The sequence below is a fragment of the Mastigoproctus giganteus genome, chromosome 1 (assembly GCF_048544385.1).
Source record: "Mastigoproctus giganteus isolate SK-2022 chromosome 1, ASM4854438v1, whole genome shotgun sequence".
NCBI classification, from domain to species: Eukaryota; Metazoa; Arthropoda; class Arachnida; order Uropygi; family Thelyphonidae; genus Mastigoproctus; species Mastigoproctus giganteus.
In genome coordinates, this window is record NC_143575.1 from 88,238,763 (window position 1) to 88,261,508 (window position 22,746).

Genomic DNA, 22,746 nt, shown 5'->3' on the forward strand with positions numbered 1-22,746 from the left:
TTGGATGGAAATTCAGTAAAATATACTTAATAAATGTGGAGTCACCTTTAACTGTTATGCAAAGCATATAATATCATTGTCTAGTACCAATAAATGAATTTATCCAACCAAAGAGAGACTTAGTGAAATCTTTCAAGCAGTTGAGGTTTGTTTTCCTTCTTTGAGTATGAATTTCAGTGAAATTTTTATCTATCCCATAAGTCAGTGGTTCTCAGGTGTAGGGTCGCGACTAGTCTTTGGTACTTCAACAATATTTTCCCTCATTCTGTCGATGCCTGATTACCCTGTAATGGAATAGTCAATCCAACCATTGTACAATGTAAACATTTAGGTGAATGTTCGAAAAGGTATCTGCAACAGTTTTTTAACTTAGTATTTATCGTGTGCAATTATGTCAGCCTTGTTAAAATCCAAGAGACACTGTATATTTTCGCACCATGAATTTCCATGCTGTTAGTCCTTAGCATTAGTTGTGCTTTTCGCCTTGGTTAATAAACATATCCCATTTTATCATAAGTGAATTCTATAAGTCTAACATTGATGAAGGTATATCAGGCTAATGTCCAAGTTTGCAGATGATACGAAGGTTGGTAGGGTTGTTAGTGACAGTGCGCTACTGCAAAAGGATCTAGAAAAGTTGAGCAGATGGGCTGAGAGATGGTAACTGAAGTTAATCATTGACAAATGCAAAGTACTGTATATGGGTAGCAGTAATCCCAGAGTAACATACCAACTGTGTAATACTACACTCATGGTAGTGGAGAATAAAAAAGACCTAAGGATAATTGTGCAGTCTGATTATGAAGTTTTCTGAGCAGTGCAGACAAGCTGCAAGAGTAACTCATGGAGTCTTCTCAATGATATATAGGAATTTTGCTAGCAGGAATAAGGAGGTTATTATTCCCTTGTATAAAATTGTGGCAATGGTCAGGCCACAATTTGAGTACTGCATACAGGTCTAGAAGCTATTGACTGATTAGCATGGAGAATAACTGACATTTAACTGAGGAGAAAATATTTTAAGTGGTCCTGGCAGTATGAAAATGTCAGTACGGGACAAAAATAACCAACATACCTGATAAGAATTCATCTGCATGATAAATTTCATTGGTATTGTTAATTCGTTTGAGCATATCATTTACATAAGATCAGTTCCAGGCAATTGTTGAGAATGTTTGACATTTTTAACTTAATGTACAGGGTGAATGAAAATTTGCACAACCCAATTTCTTAAACATGTTATATTTGTAAAAAAATAAAATAATAATAAATGCTGGAAATGTCCACCCCATTTATCAATGCATGCATTTACTCTTTTCCTCATGTTTGTTGCAATCTGGTGAAGAGTTTTTCAGTGATGCTTGAAATGCACATTTCAATATTTTGTTTTAATTCTTCTATCATGCATAGTTATTTTTATGCACATTCTCTTTCAAAAATCCCTAAAGATAAAAATCTGGTGGTGATAGTTCTGGAGATTGAGGAGGCCACAAGTTTCGAGAAATGATGTGACCACCAAAGAATTTGTGCAACATCTGTATTGTTGAATTTGCTGTACAAGCTTTTTCCCCATCTTGCTAAAACCAGCATTACTCATCACATTCCAACAAGGTTATGAAATCCATTATTATTTTCTGGTAACATTTAGCAATTACTAATTTATTAAAGAAAATGGGACCAATAACTTTCCATTGAGAGACAGCACACCAAGTGTTGGTTTTCAAGGAGTGCAGCAGTCTTTCATGAAAGAGGTGAATTTTCCACACTCCATATGCTACTGTTCTGAGTGTTAATCTATCTACTTAGATGAAACTACACTTCATCACTATAGAAAACTTTATATTTAAAATGTTAATACCCTCTCGAAAGAAGCATGCAAACTGTCTACAGTATTGAATTCATTTTTCCTATCAGGTTCCTTCAGTTCCTACATAACAAGTACACGTGATATGTCACAAGTCTGTTACAAAACCATGTGAGCTGTTCTGGTTTAGTCACAGTTGTGCATTTGTTTATGTTACCAGTCAAACTGCCTTTAATTAAAACCACCAATAAATATTTCACTGTGTGTTGCGTGACCCTTCATGCTCTACCTTTAACTGAAATATTGCTCTGTAATTATGCTTTCTTCATTATTTTCTTTCTGTTGCAAAAATAGTGACAGATGAAAGACTTAATACTAAAGTGATAGAAAAGCTAGAAGAATAAGTTCATCTTTCATCATTAACTAAGTCAGTGTTCGGCAAACTTTGCTGAAGCTGTACACTTATAAATAATACTATACGTATTACGATTAGAAATTGACAACTGAGAACTTTTACTTATAATGTAAGAAATTAACTGTACATTATTTATTCTCAATTATAGTTTTTATATATGAGGTGTGACAATAAAGTTTCAAGAATAATTCATTTGAAAATTATACAGATGTGAGGCCATCGCCTTCAAAGTAGTCCCCTTCAGACTGTACACATGCATTCCAGGTTAGGATCATTGATCATAACATTTCTGGTACCTGTTTTATTACCCACATTACATTACTCTGAATTTCAGAAACTGACTGAAAATGCGTTCCTTTCATGACTCCTTTTAGTCGAGGAAATAAAAAGAAGTCACAAGGAGACAAATCAGGTGAATACAGAGGGTGCTGCAACGTTGTTTTTTTTTTTTTTTGGTAGTTGTTGGCGCATAGGCTTCTGTGGCCATAATGCACCTCCCAAAGTTTTTCAGTACTTTGATCCAAGCCCGAGGCGAGAATTGAACCCACGACCTTTGGGTTGCCAGGCAGGCACTTTACCCGGTCAGCTGCAACGTTGTGATCGATTTTGAAGTTAAAAATTTTTTCACTACAATGGTGGAATGTGCGAGAGCATTGTCATGATGCAAAATCCACGACAAAGCAATTTCAGGTCGAACCCAGTTGACTCGCTTGCGAAGCCTTTCCAAAACTTGAAGGCAAAATTGTCGATTGACAGCTTCATTAAGTGGAACAAACTCTTTGTGGATGATTCCTTTTTGATCAAGGTAGCTCCCTTCCACTGTTGATTTTACCTTTTTGTTTCAGGGTTGTAAGCAAATACCCAGCTTTCACCTCCTGTAGTCATGCGAGAAAGCAAATCTGGAACATCTTCAATAGTTTCCAACATCTCCTGAGAATGTTGCAACCGAATTTCTTTCTGTTCATGAGAGAGGTTTTCAGTACCAGCTTCGCACACACACTTTCCTCATCAATAAATTTTCAGTCAAAATTAATCTAACACTTTCCCGATTAACGTTTTGTTTTTCGGCAATCATTCTTATGGTTAACTGCTTATCACTTCGAATAAGATCATGCACAATGTTTTCGTCATGTCGAGTCCTGGAAGGATGCCCTGAACGCTCAGCATCTTCGACGGATTCACATCCTTCTCGAAACTGTTTTGCCCAATTGAAAATGCCTGTTTTCGACATGGTATCATTTCCATAAACTCTGATCAACTTTTCAGAAATATCCGTTGATGATTCGCCACTTTTCACCAAAAATTTTATCACAACTCTTTGCTCTAAATTGAATTCCATTTTTCATGTCAACACAGAACCGAAACATGTCTTTACATGAACCAACTTGTACAATGACTGATGATGTTTACCCTTTGTATGCAAGTAGAGGGGGGTTCAGGCTACACAGTGGATAGACTCAACAGTTTACAGCGTGGCCACTTTGACAGAAACAAAATTATTCTCAAAACTTTATTGTCACATTTCGTATGTTTGTAATGCTACTCATTGTTATATTTCAATGTACACCATTTTTACTGAAACACAATGTTGTATGTATGGGACAGTAAATTATTTTTTGCATATGTATCCAACACTTGCTTTCTAAAGTTATTTGTGTGTTTGCCCTTCCGATATTTCTCGTTTTTGTTGCTACGCTGACTTAAATGAGATGCCACTTGTTAAAGTTAGATACGTACATGCTGTTCCTTAAAAGTGTAAGGATTAGCAAAACACCCCCATCTTTTATTATTTTATCGGCTTGTTTTGATATTTGTTGGCCTTTGCCATCTGCTCTGAAAGTTGTGTGCACGAAATAATAAAAGTTGTTAACTTTATCAAATCATGGCTCCTCAATTCTCCCATTTTGTTTGGGATCTGAACACACCACACTCCTGCTACATACAGAAGTATAGTGGCTGTCATATGGTAAAGTGTTAACGTGCCTTTTTGAACTTAAGGAGGAGGAGGTACAGTCATTTCTAACAGTTGAGGGGCATGAGTATGCAGATGATGAATGGCTGACTAAGTTGGCATATTTGAACGATATATATATTTTTTTCATTTGAATGAGCAGAACCGAAAAATGCAAGAAAAGAATGAAAATCTTTTTACAAGTATGGATAAGATTCAAGGCTTTCAGAATAAGCCAGATTTGTGGATACAACGCATTGCAGATTGGTCATTTGAGATGTTTCTAACTGTATGGCCATTTGCTGCTGGTAGTAAAGTGGTGATGGACTTCATTAAAGAACATTTAGATAACTTGCAGCAGAAGTTCAAGGATTATTTTGGAGAGAGCGTTGAAGATTTTGACTGGGTTCATGATCCATTTGTTGTGGATGCAAAATCTCTTCCGATGAATGTACAAGAAGAACTAACAGATCTGAAGGCAGACAGAACATTGTGACTAAAACATTATGAAGTGCATTTGGACATATTTTGGTTGTCAATAAGGAAAGAATTCCTGGTTAGCTCCAAGATGGCAATTAATGTGTTATTACCATTTTCGAACACATATTTTTGTGAACTGAGCTTTTCAACCTTGATTGAAATTAAAATATCAAAGAGGGAGAGACTCAGATAGATTGATGAAGAAATGAGGCTTGCATTGCCAACGATTCTGCCATGCATCAGCCATCTGTGTTCGGCAAAGCAGGCACAAGTATCACATTGAAAGTATGTGTAGTTATTTGGTTTGATACTAATAGGAATTATTTTTTTTTTTGGCTGTGCTTTGGTTTTGTACAATGATTTAGTGTTCATAAAATGTTAATATATGAATGAGCCAATTTTTGTTGGATCATTGGAACAATAATAATTGATTCTGTTGTGACTTATAGCATATTTATATTAACATTGCCGTAAACTATGCTTTTTGGGAATGAACATTTTGATGTGCCACAAAGGAAAAAAGGTTGCTGAACACTGAACTAAGCTACTGACTATTTCTTTATTTTTTTTACCTCACAATGTACATAAAAAAAGTGAAGTTTGGAACTGAACCTAAAACAAGCCTAACTAGAATCATCTGCAAGAAGTGGATGAGAGTAGACTGCAACTGTTGAGATTGACTGTATAATTTTGGACCTGGCAGGTGCCAATTTTCTTTTTAATTTTCAGAAAAAAATTTTTGAGTTATACATGAACTATACAAATATTTCTTCTTTTATTAAGAGATTGCAATACTTATTGTATATATCTTTTTAATTTTTAATAAAAAACTACGATTTATAAAAATGTAGCATTTTTAATATTATTATCATCACTTTTTTTCAAAAAAATGAAAAGATATTAATTCTGAATATTACAAAAATATGTGTGACTATAATTCTGATCCATTTTCTAGTTGAAAAGACTGTGTACACACACGCACACACATATATATATATATATTTCTGTTTATTAATATGCAAGTATTCCTTTACTATGTGAAAACAATAACAAATCTTTAAAAAACACTCTCACAAGTTAAGGAATCTTGAATGTTGAACAAACACTAAATTTCAAACTTCACAGCAAAGCCAGTTCCCACAGTACTGTTCATGCAAATGAAAAAGTGTTACATAAATGGTGGTGTGGTACTTGACAGGTGCATCTGTTTAATTACTCTTTTAAAACCATAAGAAAAAAATGGGAACTATTGCAGTAAATGTTTGACTATATTTAGGAAGTTAGAAATAATTCTAGATATTTGATCATTAATTAAAGGCCTTTCAAAAAATAATGCAGGAGCATTATTTTTGAAAGGCACCTAAAGCCAAAATGTGTCTTTCTGTGATTTATGTTATACAGTGGTACCTTGGATTGCGAGTAACTTGGTCTACGAGTGTTTTGCAAGACGACCAAAACTTTTTAATGAATTTTAACTTGATAAACGAGTGCGGTCTTGCAATATGAGTACAGTCAGTCCTCGTATAACATGTGTTTACACTACACGAATTCGATCGTACACGATTTATAAATGCGCAAACGATAGCTTATATAACGCGAACCAAATTCGCTTTTGTGTTTACAAGAAATGGCAGTCGAACGCAACACGATAGGAATGAAGAGAAGATTCTGAAAATGTATTTTTTTTTATGTTTTTTACATCAGTGAAGGGGAAACACATTTCACCACAATAACATAAAAACCAACACAATTTCAGCTATCAGTATAATCACAAATGTAGTTAGATCGAGTTTACTACGAGTTTATAACAGATTCCCCTAGCAGGAACGTAACTGGAAATTGTTTTTATTGTTTTATGGTAGTAACCCCTAGAAATGTGCTTTAGTAAAATTTGAGATGTTAATAGTGTATCTCTGCCTTTACAGTGTTGTTTATTCAGTTGCTACACGCATGTAGCCTTGTTTATGTGTATCAAGCGTGCCTCCTCATTTTGTAATAGTGCGAGCGATGAATCTGTTTAACGACAATGCAATTGTCATATTTCCGCGAAATCCTCAAGAGGAAACCAGTGTCATTGGAGAGGTTCCTTTGTAAAGTCGCACAAAAAGAAAGAGTCAACAGATAGCAGTGATTCCGTTAGTGACAGTGAAAGTCGTCCTACCACAAATCCGATTGCTTTATGTATATTAAATTTAAATATTAAAAATATGAAAAGGTATGTATGTATTTCGTATTAATCATTTTTACAGTATATGAATATTTTTGAGTTTTGGAACAAATCATCTGGGTTTCCATTATTTCTTATGGGAAAATTCGCTTTGATATACGAGTGCTTTGGATTACGAGCACGTTTCCGGAACGAATTATGCCCGCAAACCAAGGTACCACTGTATATACACTAGGGTTCTTGTATGATTAGAGATTGACAACTAGTGATTCAGCAGTTATCTCTTGTCACACAAGGCATCTTCACTTTTACTGGAGTGTTAATCATATATAGCTGTAATATTTGACTGGAAGTTCACAGTGGACTATCAGCAATTAAAATTAAGGGGCAGAGTATCTTGGAAGAACGCTTTCAAGACGGAATTATCTCTCATTATTTCCCATTCAAGCTATCTGAAATTGTCATCAGTCATATACATCTCATCAAGTAAACTGAAAGGTGTCATGGCTGTTAATCAGCATATGCAACTTGGACATCATAGAGACCCTTGTATTGCAGTCATGCAGCTGTTACACCCTATGATAGCTGAATCTATATACAGTCATAGGTCAGGTGTGTTTTAATATCAGGTGACTGATAGTAGTACTCCTCGCATTAAAAAATGCAGTTCTGAAACCTGTAAATTTGTGCGGTCTTTAGAATTAACAACTTAAGAATATTCAAGTTCAGAGTGCCAAAACTTTTTTTATCACGTTTTCACAAAAACTAAAAAATCTTATTTCTGTGTAATGTCTTTTAGGATTTATTTGAATGAGGTACAAAATACTACTCTTTTATTTTCCTTTGTGTGTATTGCATGAATATATCTATACACCTTGGCAAAAAGCTATGAATCTTTCTTGAAATCAAAATCACATATGAATAATTTTCATTACCTCACCTCACAGTACAATAAAGGTGACATTATGAACTAATATTGCATATTCCACAGTTTCTTGGACAGTGGATATCATAAGGTCTTTAGTGGATACTGCCTTAAAGTTTATTGAAAATGAAAAGGATTGCGATAACTGCAGGAGCAGCCGTGAAACAGACACTTTGATGTCACGGCATGTATAATCACTCTAGACTGGTGGGAATCATAGATAGGCCATGTAATCTTACAGGTTCCATGTCATGTTTTTTTTTTTTTTTTTCTTTTAATGGCCATGTCAGAGAAGGAAAGTTGAACTGCTATTTTACTAATTCTTCAGCTATATTGACTGTGCCATTCACTATTGGTATAGTTGAAGAAAGGAGGAGGAATAATAGTGTGGGTTCTTTTACTGTTAGATACACACTAGTGCCACCTTTGTCATTCTCAGCAGCACATATATCTTGATTGTGAAAGATCGTGTTTGTCCTGTTATCCAACAGTTATCATATTGGGAGTGCGCTATAAGTCAGAAATCCATCACAAAAAAACTGAAACAGATGGACATTGTCAATAATTGCTTCTTGACCTTAGTCATTAGATCCATGTGAGAATCTATAAAATGTTCTATTTATATTACTTACAAAATTAGGAAAGCATTCTGCATCCAAACTGGTTGGAGACAGGTGTTGGATCCACAGTATTACTTTTAGCCATGTTGCTGCTAGGCGAGTTTCATAATTTTTGGCCAGTGTGTATACATAGAGTAAGCCTGTGTAATGTCAGAAACTTAAATATTTTGCAGGTGCTAAAAAAAAAAAAAAAAAAGCCAGATAAAAATTTATACAAAATGCTTGTGAAAAATATTTATTTTAACAATGACTGCAACACAATAAAAAAAAAAAAATATATATATATATATATATATCAAATTCTTTCTGCCTATGAAAAACTGCTTTATTATCATGGTATGGTTCATATTAATGATGTTTGAAAGATATACAGTCATTGTGAAATGAATTTCTTTACTTCAATACATACTTTCCAAAGTATTAGCCACAAATTCACATGTATTTTCAAGTAGCCTGTCTGTCTCTGTGCCACACTCTGACAAATGAACATTATATATCCACACACATCTATACAGACATGAATTAAAATACTTAAACACTACTCTGTCATAATTTCTCTCTAGATGAAATGGAAGCCAAATCTTCAAAATCATCTTCAAGTACATCTTTAGCTGGTAAGTGTTTGTCCTTGCTTTTTTTTTTTTTTTTTGCTTGTTTTTTTCTCTTTTGTTATATTTTAGTATTCAGTGACAGATATAATCATATGTATTAAATAGATAACAATCTAGTTTCTAATAATATGCTACTAATATATTTTTTACAGAAGACAACCAAGAGCCAGAACTAGAAGTAGCCAGACATCCCTTCAAAGGTAGGTCTCTTGCTGAGGTGGGATATTTTATTGCTATAATCATCACGAATATCTAAATCAGAGGTTTTCAAGGTTTTCTTCCTCTAGCCAGTTTACAAAATTATCTGATGTTTTGTACTTTGCTATTTTAAAAGCAAAAAAGTTAATAATTTTGCTCAGAGGTTAAAATGTAAACTTTTTTTAAAATAGAACACTTAGTAACAAAATATCTCATTTTTAATAATAAAGTATATGCATGGCATTAGTGATGAACTGGAATGGTAGCCCATTGAACTCTAGCTCATTCCAAGCCTTAATTCTGTTACTTTTAAGCAGATATTACTTTATCCATGAGATGAAACTTTAAAGGTATGATTGATTGATATCTGTTATTTATATCATATTGGGGAAAGAGTTGTGTTCAAATTATTTTTCTATAGCTGCTTAATATTCAGCTTTAGCATTCAGTCTTATTTTAACACTAATTTCCATGCATTTTGATACATTATAGAAAAGTGAAGTGAGCTCTGTGATAGTAAAAGAAAAATGAATAATTATTTATAAAATTTCATTACATATTATGGGATACTTATCCTCCATGTTTAGACAGGACTCAAGAACAATATTGTTCAGTTATGATGTTTAGACAATGATAACTGGATCTGTCAAAGTTGTGTTTCTTGTACCTTGAAGGAAAATCTAGTGCCTTGGACTAGGGCCAGGCTGGTGGCAAAGCCAAAAAATGTTTGCCCTCCTTCCAAAGAAATGAAGAATATATAGCATATCAACACTAAAGCCTTGTGTTAATTGTAAGAATTGGTGTTTTATAGTAGGTCAAGCAAAAGAAGATTTATATGATTATAAAAAAAACAGATATTTTGTGATGAAGATGTTGGTCTCTCATACACAGGAAAGTTACCATAAAAATGGGATCAGAGCTTGAATTTTAATGACCACATGAAAAAATTCAGTTGTTTGAACACAAGTTGCTCATAAAGGATTAAAAATTATATATAGCACTTATTCTTAATAATGAATATTATATCAAAGAGGAAAAATGACACTTTCCAGAGTATATACACATATATACTCTGGAAAGAGTATATGTGTGTGTTATTACACACACACACACATATATATATGTATATATTACACTTTTACGTCTTTATATTCAACATCAGGAGAGTATTTTTGATGGCTACAAATATAATAACTGGTACTTTTGATATTCCAGAGGAGAAATCCGTCTCATTCTCTGATGAAACAACTACTGTCAGTTCTCCAATCCAGAAGCAGTATTCTCCTCAACATGCAGGTGATCCTCGTTTCTTGTTACTTAGCAACGCAAGACATTTAAATATTACCTATTATTTTCTTCCCTCCCCTCCATTTTTGCACTAATTTCAGTGGTACCAATATTGTTTTTCAGAGTATGTCGTATCTTGTTTTCAGCCTATTAAGCTTTATGGTGCTTGTAAATATTTAAAGTGCACTAACACAAGTCCATTCTCATGAAATGAAGTAGAGCATTCATTGCATTTTTTCCATAGCCATTTTTCCCCCTTTTATTCATGAATTAAATTTAAAAAATAAAAATCTTGAATCATAGTTTGTCTTCTGCGGGTTTGTGAGAAATTCAGCACAACAGTATTTCTGTGACTTAGTTCTAAAAGGGCTAGTGCCAATTTTTATGCATACTATGATCATAGTTTGATTGAACCATTGTTATTATAAAATGGCCAATGTATAGCTCTCTTTCTGTATTGATGGAGCTAGACATTAATAATTTTAGCATAAGAATGACATAGAATAGTAGTTCAGTCATACCATAAACACAATATGCATGAAAATTGACAATGGCTCTTTTAGAACCAAGCCACAGATTTAATATTTGAAATAGAACACTGAATGCATGGACTAAAGTTTTTTTGATGATAACGAGGTTACTGCACGTTGTGATACCTCCCTTGTTTCTACTTCATGACATGTACTCAAAAATGATGGGATTTCTTGAACCAAATTTAAAATGGACTACGTTTTTAACTTTTTATTTTTCCCATGTAATGCAGTGTTGTATTTTAAATATATTTCCTTCATATTTTCTCTTCCTTTAATATGGGGGTTTACAACAGTGTCATGCAGTTGACACAACATAAAATGTCATAAGATGATTAATTTCAATTTATAAACACTTTTTTACTATATGAAAGTACCATATTGATATAACTATAGCAAGTTTTTCTTGCAAGGATCTGTTGTTACCTGTACATAAGCAAAGAAAGTAAGTAAAATTTAATTTATTAACAATTGGAAATTAAAAAGAAAGTAATTATTCACTATGGGAAGTAAACTACACAGAATTCTACTCTAATAGTGTCTCCAGCCTGTAATAAAGCAAAAAGACTATGTAAGGCTGCAGGTGAACATAAACACCTCATACAAGAAAAATAAATACTTTTTAATTTATTTGCTATTAGTCCTTGCAAGCAAAACTTACTGTAGTTACAGTAATACTTTCACATGGTAAAACAGATCTTAATTATCTTGTGATAATATTATGTATGGTTTAATGTTCTGTTGGATGGTAAGCAACTGTAAAGTATTCGTATGTTGGTATGAGCACTTGGTGGGCAGTTTATTATTAACATCCCAAGTATTGTGTAAAATGGCCATTTAATTACAGATCTGTGTCCCAAGACAGTAATACTCACTCTTCTGTGAAGTCTTATAAGGTGATGGTAAATATGCTCTGTCTGCATGAACAAATATACTTTGTTCTGGTTAGTGAATGGAATCAGTTCCTAATGCCTGATGATCTTTTTGACTTGTCACTCTAGGCTTTATTGGGTTGAAATTTAATAATTGTGCATTTTCTAGACCTCAATCCAGATCTGTCAGCATCTTGAAATCTTTCCTGCTTGATACATGGCATGTTATTCTGCTGGAGTAACAATAACTTGAGGGACAGAGGAGCGGTTACCATGATAAGGTTTGAGTAGGCCTACCATCCCAACTTTGCCTCACATGTATTAGGGATTCCAGTATCTTCCAGCAAAATATGTCTCACTCCACACCAAGTAGGGGAGGATAGGTTCATGGCATATATTTTCTTTATACCTGAGCTCTATCATTCACCTGTTGCAACTGGAATCGGAATTCACTGGATCATAACCCCCATTGGTTATTCATAACATGATATGGCAAACAGGAAATACTTCCAAATGATAGTGTTGAAAGTGGAAATGTATTCTGTTGCTGTATCCTAAGTTGGTCATTGTCCAATGCACTATTCGTTGAGATTGCTGTTATCCATAGTTCATCCTAGCCAGTGAGTTGCCCTGAAATGTTATTTAGGTGTGGCTCTTTGTATCCAGATCCTGACTAATCTTTAGTTGTGGTTAGATTGGCACTTCTCTTGAAATTCCTGCTATCATTCCATGTCCAAATTTCATCATCACAAATGTACCATGTAAGAGAGAGAGATGTCTGCTGTTAGCTTCTGTACAGAGCCATTGTTGAAGAGTAATATTTTCCACCTATTCAGTATAAACTTCTTTTATATTGTATATCAATATATTTTAATGCAATGATTTTGTTTTATGTTTTGTATTTTAAGTCAAATGTTATCAGTCAGACTAAGATTTTAATATAGTAGTACATATTTGCATTCATCATTATAGTTTAATGTCTTTCTTGAGTATCCTTATTTGTGCTTTGTGTAACTGGATACTCACTGAGTACTATTCTCAAGCCTATTCACTTTCTTCCAAGGGTTTATTTTTTTGTCAACAACATTACTTGTTGTAGGATTTCAGGTTAGGTAACCTTAAAAAAAAAAAAAAATATATATATATATATATATATATATAATATAACAGAAATGAGGATTGTTTTAGAATGAGAGTTTAAAATTTTTTTAAATTTTTTATCCATGTTTAGAATTTAAAAGAAAAGTGGAAATGTACTTAAATGATATATTTTAAAACCTGCAAAAAGGCATTTAACACCAATGATGCATTATAGTTGCATTTTTCACTAGGGTCTGATATTAAAATGAATGGATTTTCTTCTGTTTCTATTTTACTTCTGTATTTATTTTATAGGGTCATAAATCAAATACATAGAATTGTTTTCTGCAGAATCAGTAAAGTGCAATGAAAAACCTACATTTCTGGCCGAGGGTTGAGTTTGCAATAAGCACTCATATATTTTAAACAAATGGCAGATTTTCTATTTGTTCAAAAGTAGTGGTATGCGTTGGGGGAACTTGTGGATACATGAAATTCATTGTCATGAGTAATAAAATCAATATGTTTAATACAGCATTTAAAATTTTGCTGATATGTAAGAGAACAAAGGTAGTTCTAGGCTTACAGGAAGAGTATTATTCATTTTGAAGATGAAATTTTATTTTTTTTTATAGCTCTGTTGACCATTAAAAAAAAAAAATAGAGAGAGAGAAATATTCTTACACGACTGTGTTATAAACATTGTAAGAGTTTCCTCTCATGTTTCTTACAATTATGAATATTGATAGTACAATTGATGAGAGAAAAATAATTAAAACAGGAAATGCAGAGTAGTCCACAAGTAAGGAAACATGATTTAGTGTAAATAACACTATTTTGAATATATATATATATATATATATATATATTTTAATTAATTCTAGCACAATAGAAAGGGCATTCCTAAACTTCAAAATCAGCAGTGATTATTCATGCATTCAGAATTTGTAAAGGAATCACTAGGTGGCAGTGATCACAGTGTACTGATGTGGAATTTACTTAAAGATATAATTACATCGGGGGTAAAGGGAAGGATTTTGCTTCTGTAAAGGTGACTGCAGTGGTCTCAGACAGTTTTTAAATTCTGTACAGTGGGACCAACTGATGATATTACCAACAGAAAATTCTAAGTGGGAAGTGTGGCAGAGAAGAAAAATGCATGGGATGCATATAAAGTATCATGCAACACAGAAATCTGTGGCAGATATAAGCTAGTCTGTAATCAAGTCACAAAGGAAATTAGGCAAGTGAAGGCAGGTTACGAGAAATTTTTGGCAACGGATGCTAAGAAAAACATCAAGGACTTCTTTACTTATATAAACTCTAGAAGAAAGGGGTGAATCAGATTGGTCCACTTGATATCGATGGTTTGACTGTTGATGATCCTGCTCAGATATCTGATAATCTGAATGATTATTTTGCATCTACATTCACACATGAGTTATTAAGGAAGGAAATTGCCAGAAGTTTATCAAATTGTAACAGTGTGCTTAATTATTTTGTAATAATTGAGAGCAATGTGGAGGAGAAATTGTTGAAGTTAAACATAAGAAAGGCACCTGGAGTGAATGGGATCAATCCAGTTATATTAAAGGAGGTGGCAAAGGAAGTAAGCCAACCCTTAGCCATAATTATGAGAGCACCCATGGACTGGAGATATGCAAATGTATTGACAATTCACAAAGGGGGATCTAAGGGTGACACGAGTAATTACACACCAGTTAGTTTTTAATTTCTGTTCCAGGTAAAATAATGGAGTCACTGGTTAAAGATGCATTGCAGGATCATCTAGACAAGACTGCAGCAATAATTCAGACACAGCATGGGTTTGTTAAGGGAAAGTCTTGTCTGATAAATTTCATTGGATACTATGATGTGGTTACATAGGAACTGGATGCAAAAAAAAAAAAAATAATTTTGATATCATATACTTGGATTTCTGGAAGGCTTTTGACACTGTTGCGCATGGAAGATTACTGTACAAATTGGAGCAGTATTAAGGGTAAGTTGCTACATGGATAAAAGGGTGGTTGAGTGGGAGAAGACAGAGAGTGATAATTAGTGGATGCTGTTCTTCGTAGACTAATGTTATTAGTGGAGTCCCACAGGGTTCAGTGTTGGGCCCACTGTTGTTTTGTATATTTATCAATGATATTGATGAAGGTATATCAGGCTTAATGTCAAAGTTTGCAGATGATACAAAGTTGGCAGGGTTCTTAATGACAGTAAAACAGGATCTAGAAAATTTGGGCAGATGTGCTGAGAAGTGCCAACTGAAGTTTAACATTGAGAAATGCAAAGTACCACATATGGATAGAAGTAACCCAAGAGAAACCACCTTAAGTGTGTGATACTACACTTAGGGTGATAGAAAATGAAAAAGACCTGAGAGTGACTGTGCAGTCAGATATGAAGTTTTCTGAGCAATGCAGACAGGCTGCCAAAGCAGGTCATGGGGTATGTTCAATGATATATAGGAATTTTGCTATCAGGGAAAAGGAAGTGATTATCCCTATGTATAAGACAATGGTCAGGCCACACCTCGAGTACTGCATACAGGTCTGGAGGCCTCATTTTAGGAAGGATGTAAAGTTGCTTTAGCGTGTACAGAGAAGGGCAACAAGATTGGTGAGGGGAGTGAAGGGGGTCCTCTTACCAAGAAAGGCTTAAGTTCTGCAAATTGCAGTGGCTGGAGACTAGGCACCTGCAAGATGATCTGATTGAGGTGTATAAGGCCTTAAATGGGTTGAGCACACTGAATTCTGATGAGATTCTTCCACTTGCTCAGATTACGAAGCGGAGTGGACATAAATTCAAATTGAGGAAAGATAATTGTAGAATAGATGTGAAGAAATTTGCATTTAGCCAGCAGGTGGTTAATTGCTGGAACAAACTTCCATCTGTCGTTGTGGAAGTTGATAGCTTAAATAAATTCAAGGCGGAACTGGATGTGTGAAATTGTTTTTTTTTTTTTTTGACTGCTGCTATATAAGCTCATACACTTGCTTTCTTGCATTGTATGCCTATATATCTGGAATTGCAGCAAGACACAATTCCTCATAATTGTTCTCAAATTCTTTATTGACTACTGATGCTCCAGCAGAGACCTGTGCATATTACTAAATACTTTGTAAATCCCCACAAAAAGTATTCATATGGTGTTTGATCTGAGTAATTAGGTGGCTATTCAGTAGAACCCAACCATTTGATCTATTGACCTGGGAACTATTCATCTAAGAATTCACGAACAGTTTCTGCATATTGAGCTGTGCTCTATCCTGCATAAAAAAGTAGTGCTGAAAATTGATTTAGGACTGCATTAATGGAATGATTGTCTTTTAGCAGTCTCAAGCAGCATTCTCTTGTCACAGTTCCCTCAAAGGAAAAAGGTCCAGGAAACACCCCCTGTCCAAATTCCAGCCTGGAGCATTTAAATACTTGTTAAGAGAATAATAAACATAGTGATAGTGATTAACAGTTCCATTTAATCTAAATGTGGCTTCATCAGTCCACAAAACATCATCAGTGACATCTGGGTTTGTAACACTCATGATAAAAAAACTGTTCAACAGATTCCAGTCCTCATTCAAACTTTGTAGGCATGTTGGATATTAAACTTTTTTTAGGCATTTTAAGTTCCACACTTCACTTTCTTTGAGATTTTTAGAGGTTTCAATAGCCTTTCTTAAATAATACTCCGAAAAGGCAGATGTCTTAGAGAGACAAGGTCTGCACTGTGCCCACTTCTTCAGACTTATTTGAATTTGCTTGATGCTCCTTATTGTGGGTGGTTTATGTCCAGAAAACAGTTAAAGAACTGGTGTGCAACTTCTGCAGCATTTTCATATTTTGCATGCCACTTTACAATTTCAATACTTGTCTTCATTGTAAGGCTGATGGTACTTTTCCTATGTACAAGTTATTCAGAACCATAGAAAAAAATATTAAACTAATTTAACAATAACTTATATATCAGCTGTTATCTAAAATAGTTTCCTTATGGAGCATTTCATATTTAATTTTTTGGGTTATGAAGCTGTTTTTTAGACTATGTATATATTAAGTGCAATAGCATCATTAATACACAGCCATTTCTGAATAAACAGAATATTTATAAGGCGCATCATTTTAAGTTATATCTGTTTTTAATAACTACTAAGAATATGTAAGTTTTTTTGCAGTTTTGGGGTCCATATAAGAAAAAAAAAATTCTGAGAAATATATTCATAAATGGCCATGGCACAAAGTTTAGAGCTCCACATGATGCATGACTACAGACAGATTAGATATCAGCACATCCTCAAAACTTAATCTGCCATAACAGAAACAGTAATTTAGTTTTCACTGTTTTTTTTTTTGAAATATATGAAACAGAGAGAGCAAACATTATGTGAAGAAGTAATTTTAACTGTTTCCTATAAAATACATATATGTAGTAGTACACCATTCATTGAATAAGAGAAAATCTGGCATTAAATGATTGCATAACTTCCAGTTTTTTGTGTATTTTGGGTGTTTTTTTTTTTTTCCCCTTCTGGATCTAGAGAGAGAAAAATGAGATCCCTTCTAGATCTCATTTCTCTCTCTATTCATTGTAGTGCAGTATTCTGCACTAAAGATGAGCTGCTCTGATGTACATATTGATAAATTCAGTTGGTTTTATTTTCATGTGCTGAAGAGTGGTATCTTAATGTTTTCTAAGGATTGATTCATTTTTTCCTCCCAAATGTATCAAGTTTCAGACACCTGGAACTTGATTATGTAACGGTTTCAGACACCTACTATGGAATAAAATATTTCTTTCATTTTATATGTGGAAAAGTTCAGAAGAAATTCACCATTCCTCAGTTTGTTGATATTTTAGCATTACCACAATAGAAGATAGTGTTGTTGCAAAATGGGCTTAGCTAGCTAGTGTTCATGAAGTATTATGAATACTCAAAATTGTTTTGTCTGTTTTCATTGTTCTTCACATCACAGTAATGCAGAATGTGAGTGTTTTTTCTGTAAAAAAGATCAGAATTGGATTCAGATCATCTATGTTAAAATAGTGTTAGAGTCTGGGTCACTGCATGAGTAAACTTTTAGTGTATATTTCTTGAAAAATAATAAGAAAAAAGAGAAGCTAAGCAGGCTCTGCTGCTGCTTTAAAATGTTCCACATCAGTATAGTAGGTTGAAGGAATAAGTTTATATTTTGCATTTGTCCTGACAGGTAGGCACATGTTTTTGATGGACTTTCTTTAATAAATATTTAATTAATAATTTTTTGCAAGTTGTATATATTTTCTCCTAATGAAAACAAGTCCCCAAATTGTCACCAATCAATACTATGTAATTGAACAAAAAAACATAATAAAAATACTTTTAGATTATGAAAACCAAGCAGACAACTTTAAAATAGCTGAAGTTTAGGAAATTGAGGACCATCTTGGCCATCTGTTTATGAAAAATTTCTTCTTTTGAGAGTTCATAAAACTACAGGATTTATTTGCAGCTATTAAATATTTGCTGGCCACCAAATATGTAGTGCTCAATTCATGAAATGGATTATTAGTTAATAATGATATTATTTTCTTGTTGCCTTGCATTAATTATTATTCATTTGGCAGAAACATTCTGAAAACCCATTTTAGCTGAATCCTTACTTTTTGGTGTAACATTTAAAAACAGTTTACACACTTGCATTAGCAGCTTGACAAGTGTCTGTTATTCTTAACATAAAAGAAGCATAGGAGCCTATTATCATTTTATGCAGTGAGCGTATTTACTCTTTTTAAAATTAATCTAGATTGTGCTGCATGGTTTATTAAGTATAAATTAAAAAAATACCAGAAATTACTGTTCTGTATATGAATGCATAATAATGAAGTATAAAATGGAAAGATTTTAGAAAATTAAACACTTTACTCAGTTGTGCTGTTGCTTCTTGTTAATATTTATAGCATCAGACTTTAAGTTCGAAATGGTATTATTTTCTTTGCATTGTGGTTGCAAAGGATGAGGTCATTAGCAAAAAACAATACAGTTCTTGCAGAGTTCCAATAGTTTTTAAGGTCAAGCTGGACAGTGAAGATACTGAAAGAAATCATGGAGTCCCTTAGTTACCTCTGGGGACATCACTAAGGTTCTCAGTACATTTACTCACAAACACAGACAAAACTTCTAATTTCCTCATAGTTCAGTGCAGTAGTTTGCTTTGTCTTGCAAATAACATATTTATTATTTTACTTGAATGAGGACTGGAATACAGACCAAGGTGTCAATTTATGAATTAGTACAAGAACATGTCATACTGCTATACAGAGGAAAGCAGTTATCTTAAATATTAGGTAGATTGCATAATCATAGTAGATTTGCACATAAATGTATTCGATGCTAGTTAAAAACCAATGACAAATCCAGACTGGAAGGAGGATAAATAAGACATTTCACTGATCTAGTCTCAGACCTCTCTCTTTTTATTAATGTTCTTATTAATATTGGTGTGGTGATCAATACACAATTCGTTTACCGGCTACTGTGATATAGTTACCATAATTAGTGAAATAGAACAATGGACTGAAGATTTTTTTTGACAATGTCACAATCAATACTGATATGGTAGAATTGAAGAAATAAAAGTTATAAGCAATCTCTTCACTCAAAGACAGCCTGAAGATAGTATTCTTCCTTATTGTAGACTGTGCTTTAGAAAACCCATTGTGTTCGATGAATTTTTGTATTCTTCCAAGTTGGAAGAAAGGTAAGGATGCTAGCATATTGAATGATAGTGACCATTTAGGTGTATAAATGGGTTACAGTTTGAGGAGTTCTTGCAAATTAAGCCAGTTCCATCTTAATGTAGGTAATGTAGGAGATGTGGTTAGTGAAATAGGCTGCTACCTTTCCTTCTGATATCATAGCAACTATAGTCTTGATATAACAGAGCACCACTAAGAATGTTTTACTTAACTTATGGAATGCCATAATAATAGTAAAGTTATTTACATTACCTATGATATTTGTAAGTTTAAAAAAAAACAGTAAATTACATAATTGTGCACTTTTCCATGCCTAGCAGGTCTAAACATGATATGGCTCAACAAATCTTTTATTGAGCTGAAAATGTTCTGCAACCCAACCAAACTGTATGGCTCTGATCATGGACCCTTGCAGATACATAGAAACACTATTAAACAAAACATGGTGCCATATCAGTGTGCAGAGCAATAAATAATACTGCTTTATAGTTAGAGTATCAGGCAATTAAAATAATTTATATACTAACTTCATTTGTTAAAAAAAAAAAAACCTGGTGGTTATGCAAACCTATCCTAGCCACAAGCTACTACTGTTTAAAGTCCTATATTAGTAGCATTGAAACTTCAATAATACAAATTAAATTAAATAGTATAATAATTGCAATCACATACTCAGAAATTTCTGCACATTTTCTCTATCATTCTGTCAGGCAACAGTGAATGATTCGTTAAGTTTGTGTACAGGTAAATTTCTTCAGTTCGCTGATTGGAATGAACTGCAAGCAAATCATTCAAGATCCATGATATATTATTAAACAAAAACAAGTTTTTGGTTGGAATTTCTATCATGAATTTCTAAGCATGGATTACTATTTTAGCACATTCACACTGGGGACTCATCAAGTGCTATTCTTTTATCTGCTTTACTAGAATCTGAAGAAAAAGTTGTTTTATCACATGCTCCACCTTACAAGTTGTAGTTTGTATAATAAGTGCAGGAATCAAATATTTAAATTTTTTTATTACCAAACCAGCATGTCTTGATTATTAAATATGTATTACGGGGAGAATCCTATGTTGGGTTGCTGAATGATTCAATTGTAGAAATTTGTGTGAATGTGATTAACATATTCACCTCCTGTGAATCAGTTACAGCAGCGTTTGCCAAACTTTTTTAGTCATGGAACACTTACAAAACACAAGTTTAGTGAGAGCCGAAGAACTGTTGCTAATATTTTATTACATATGGCACATTGTGCATCAGGAGCATCTTTATTTCCAACACATGTAAAGCTGAAATTCAAATAACTGTCATTATACTTTCGTTTTGGTCTTTTATTAGTTGGTTCCTGTTTTTTCACTTTGGATTTCTGGGGAACAAAAAACACTGATTTTTCATCCTTACTTTGAAGTGTAACAATATTGTGTTCGTTTTCATCGACCACATTTGCACTACTAATCGGCAACCATGACATCGTGGTGTGGGTCAATGTCGTGTCAGGTTGATGAGAAGTGCTCGGCAAATGGCCGAGTGTTCTATGTCCACTAAGCAGAGGGCTCTTTCATGTTCTGAAAGACGTTTGCCGAGCTGTCTTCCAGTTTCTCCGATGTAGCAGCTAGTGCAGTCAAGGCAAGAAATGTGGTAGACTAGTCCACTTTGTAGTAAGGTGGGAACCAGTGTTTTCACTCTAGAGATGAGGGATCACAATTTCCTGCCCGGGAGATGTACATCATTGCACATCACATGCTCAAATACTTCAGTCAACAGAAGCAGTGGATGTCTTGTCCACCCTATTATTGAAGCAACCATTCTCATGAGTAACAAACGTTCGCATACATCACAACCACAGGCTTCAACATAAAACAGTTAACTATTACATCATGCAGTTCACTATACACAACTGGCACTACATGACCTTATGTTCTACGTTTCTAAACTGTCAGTTTCACTGATTAAGGTTACCATAATAATCGAAAGCTATTTGTACTGTATGTATTTAATATATGTCTTTTACAATTTAATATTAAACTTGTCATTTATTTATTCTGTCTTCCATTTCGCTTTGTGCTACATAATAACTCTCCCTTTCTTCTACTACTATTTCAATCCCACTACCTGTTTAAGTTATTTTGGGGTTATTGTTCCCAGAGTGCAAGACGTTTCATTTTGCTGCATTAAAACATAGTTGCCACTTTTCTGACCATCCTTGAAGCCTATCCAAGTTATCCTGATCATTAGCCACTCTCCCATCTTGATTCCTTTGCCAGTGTCATTTATGAAAATCAGAAACAACAGTGGTCCTAGAACTGATCCTTGGGGACTCCACTTCTAATATTAGATCAATCTGAAGAGTAACCATCGATCACAACCCTCTGTCTCCTGCACTGCATCACCTTGTAATTCACCTCAGAATCTTATTTGGTGATTCCAACATGTTTCATCTTATACAATAAGTTCTTATGAGGGACTAAGTCAAATGCTTTGCCAAAATCCAAATAGACAGTGTTAAAATTATTTCCTAAATCCATCACAAGAGTAACTGTCAAAATAGCTAACCAGGTTAACTAAGGGAAAATCATTTCTAACTAAATGACCCTGTGTAGCATGTTTTATCATTGCCTCTATGATTTTTCATACCACTAATGCAGACTGGCTGAGAGTGGGAGAATGCATTGTACAATGCACTCCCTCTCTTCTCACCCTTTCTTTCAAGATTACTAGGTATATGCCATCAACTGCAGGAGTCTTAGTGTTTTACTTGCCTTTAGGCTTGAAATATTTTATAATAAAGAATCATCTGTAATTCAGTATTAATGTTCTGCACTGTGAAGATTGAAATACCCATTCAACTCATCAGAAGGGGGTATCAAAAAAGTTCGTACCCTGACTTAGATAAAACATTAGTAGGAAGATGCCGTTTTTAATATAAGTTGTCTACATATTCAATAACTAACATGTGAAATTTCATTCCTGTAGGTGATCCAGAGGAAGGACACTATGGTTGGAAAAGTGGGGTATCGAGCAGTGATCAAGTTCCTGTATTTTTAGGGTATGAAATCTCAG

The 22,746-nt window shown here is 33.8% G+C and overlaps 1 protein-coding gene across 2 annotated transcripts in view; it reads left to right on the plus strand.

The window, feature by feature from the left end:
* Nucleotides 1-22,746, plus strand: part of LOC150090971 (zinc finger CCCH domain-containing protein 10-like) — a 1,521,236-nt gene that overhangs the window by 1,233,413 nt on the left and 265,077 nt on the right. For both annotated transcript variants that reach the window (XM_090373667.1, XM_090373676.1), the window contains 3 exons: nt 8,926-8,976; nt 9,126-9,173; nt 10,387-10,467. In XM_090373667.1, coding sequence (XP_090229793.1) covers nt 8,926-8,976; nt 9,126-9,173; nt 10,387-10,467 — 180 coding nt within the window. The remainder of the gene's footprint in view (nt 1-8,925; nt 8,977-9,125; nt 9,174-10,386; nt 10,468-22,746) is intronic.